Below are 3000 nucleotides of genomic sequence, written 5' to 3' on the forward strand. Positions count from 1 at the left end.
AAAAGAAAAATAAAGAACGACTATTATCCAGCTAACGACTATTATCCAGCTAATACATCCAATGTAAAGAAGGACAAACACAACTAATATTACTGACTAACAATCCTTAACATAAATTATTATACATAACTCAAGAGAGTAGAGTAAGAGTGAAATTTTGATGCCTATTTGTTGGAGTCTAAATGTCTATGGTCTTAAGTGTACAGAAGGTGGGACATAGGGATGGTAAAATGGACAGACGAATGTATATGTTCTCCCCCATATTCATACCCACCACATACTCACCACCCATGGGGTAAACTTTTCACACCCACGTGATATCAGTGCCTTGTTCCTCAACTAGAAATGTAGTGAATCTCGACAAAAGCTGAAAACATGAATTGAAAAGTTGATAAAATTAATAAAGCAAGTCAATAGTCTTCTTTGACCAAAATATTCCAGTATTTTTTTTGGTTGAATCGTTTTTCAGGCTATGGATCAAAATGTCCGATTTATGACTCACCAATTTCAAATCATATTTTGGCTCAATTTCAAATTGGATAAAAAATTGACATGTCTAATTAAAAAGCATACTATATTGGCCTGTCTCGTGTCAATCAAATGGAGTCATAACTAAAATTAAACCAGAAAGTAACAAAGAGTTTCCATATGGTTACAAGTTAATAACTCCACGAACAAGACCGTTAAAAGCTGATAATTATAGAAACAGGATGATCTTCAAAGAGTTATCTCCTGAATAAACCTGAACTTTGAAGAGTTCTGCAGTACTCTGCAATAATAGAAGAATTCTTTACCAATTCCCATATCTTGGCAGTGTTTTTCAGCCAATCTCGTTCAGACACAGTTCTTGAGAACGAGGGTCGAGCCATAGACAAAATGTGATCCCTAATTCTCCACATCATTGAATCATAGCTTTCGTAGCAAAATTCGAGAGAGTTATCTTTTTTTCTAGGCACCATAAATAAATCAAGGAGTTTTGAGTCCACACTGGTATCCTCAGCATCACAAGACTTTGGAAAAGAAACATGATCATTCTTGACTGGTCTCGTGAACGAAGATGAATGAAAATATTGCGCAAGAACCTTCTTCATTTGCTCACAATTATGAGGTGAGAGATCATCATTTCGCAACCTACATTATTAGATAATTTTATGAAAAATGCATCAACAACATTTCATTGCTTGGCTCCCACCTAAGGTGGGGTTAGGACTTTGGAGGGGTCGGATTTACACAGCCTTACCCTTGTTATACACTTGTTAGTGATAATAAAGAGATCATTTCCGATTGACCCTTGGTAAACATTATCTGAAACTTCATATTAATAAAAAGTGTACATAATATAATGAGTCATTTTAATATAGTCCATTATAATCCAAAACCAAAGAAATATAACAAACGCATGATAGACCAAAATACTAAAATATGTTGGGTTTCTCTTCTACTGTTTAATACACTTAGGGGGTGTTTGGTATGAGTTTTTTTAAGTCTATGTAAGAGATTCACTTAACCATTACATTAGTTGTTGTTTGGTATGAGATTGGGTTAACTCAATCCATTACCAATGGGTAATGAATACCTTACTTTGTTTCCAATGGATTGTGACTGGTAACCATTTCCTTTTCTTCTCCTCTATAATAGTGCGTCTTTGTAAACAAGAGCTTCAAATTATCATCTTCCTCCTCTCATGCTCTTCAACGGTGGTTTATCTGGTGGTGGGATGATTGTTATATTGGTTTTTGAGAAAATGATGTAGATGATGCGTATATGCCCTCTTTTTATCTCATTCCCTTACCTCTCTTTATACTAAACAATATTTAATAATAACACTTGACAATACCCTTACTCCTTTTATCAAATTCCCTTTCCATTACATTTGCGTATCTAATACCACACACCCTCTAAATTGACATTATCAAAACAACAAAAAGCTCTCTTAGCTAAGAAAAAGAATAAACTTTGGACTTCCCAGTTTATGAAATAATTCTCATCATTCGCTTACAACAATTTTCCAATGATCTCACATGTTGATTTGTTTTGGTTCAGCTGATCCCATACTTTTATAATTTAATGTTTAGGCATTGTAGTGATTCTCTTAGACCCTCCTTCCACCTTTTATAATCATGTCATAAAATAAAATTTCATATAATCATCCTACTTAAGTACAAATAAATAAGAAAACCTACTTGGTATGTATGAAAACAGGTGTTGCTATGTATTCTTCTCCACCTTCTTGAAGTTTGTCCTTGTTATTCTTATCCGAGCCCAAGCTTGAGCTTTGCAGGTGTGAAGTTACTGAGGAAGGATCAGGTAAGCCATGTTTCAATAAGTCCACCTGGAAAACACAAGGACAAAACTCTTGAAACATGACAATAATCTCCAACTTGCTAAAACCAAAGAATACTCTAACAAATCACTCTTAACTCAGCAGGAAAAAGAGTAAAGAGCGTCTTAAGCTGATACTGTTTTTACAAAGCTAGAAGCCGTATAGTTGAACACACAGATATTGTAGAAGCAGCTCAACTTGTACTTGCTATTAGGAAGACATACATCAGCCTAGTGCCTAAAGGCTTAAAAAAAGCTATGAAGACGCATGGAAGCAATAAGTATCTAATAATTAAAGCAGTTAACTGCAGGATCACCATTACTACAGGTGAGACTACTGTTTAGTAATAAAATAAGTATAGGAAAATACCGTTGACATTAAGCGCCACATGTTAGCTTCATGAACTCCTTCCGATACCACCAGCAAAACATGACAAACAGATGCAAGGAGGACACCAAACTAGAGAGATTCCTTGCAGCAACAGAAAGATTAAGTTTCGAATCACTTCTCCTTTCTAAATGCAACCAGTAGCTGGACATCTTAGTTAATTACATTTAGAAGACAAAATATGGTTTCATTGGTGCTAACCTGAATACTTAAAAGCTCATAAGCCAACTCAGATGACAAAGTTTCACCACCTAAAACAGGGACTGTAGACAAACCATCAGGTCTTGTCA

At 35.0% G+C, this 3000-nt stretch overlaps 1 protein-coding gene across 1 annotated transcript in view; it reads right to left on the reverse strand.

The window, feature by feature from the left end:
- Positions 1–441: 441 nt before the first annotated feature.
- LOC130820614 (uncharacterized) overlaps positions 442–3000 on the reverse strand; it is a 13553-nt gene continuing 10994 nt past the window's right edge. The window contains exons 4-7 of the mRNA XM_057686053.1: positions 2912–3000; positions 2693–2782; positions 2184–2332; positions 442–1131 (exon numbers count right to left, since the gene is read on the reverse strand). The exon at positions 2912–3000 is cut by the window's right edge and continues 31 nt beyond it. Coding sequence (XP_057542036.1) covers positions 726–1131; positions 2184–2332; positions 2693–2782; positions 2912–3000 — 734 coding nt within the window. The 3' untranslated portion in view covers positions 442–725. The remainder of the gene's footprint in view (positions 1132–2183; positions 2333–2692; positions 2783–2911) is intronic.

Source organism: Amaranthus tricolor, chromosome 1 (genome assembly GCF_026212465.1).
Source record: "Amaranthus tricolor cultivar Red isolate AtriRed21 chromosome 1, ASM2621246v1, whole genome shotgun sequence".
Lineage (NCBI taxonomy): Eukaryota > Viridiplantae > Streptophyta > Magnoliopsida > Caryophyllales > Amaranthaceae > Amaranthus > Amaranthus tricolor.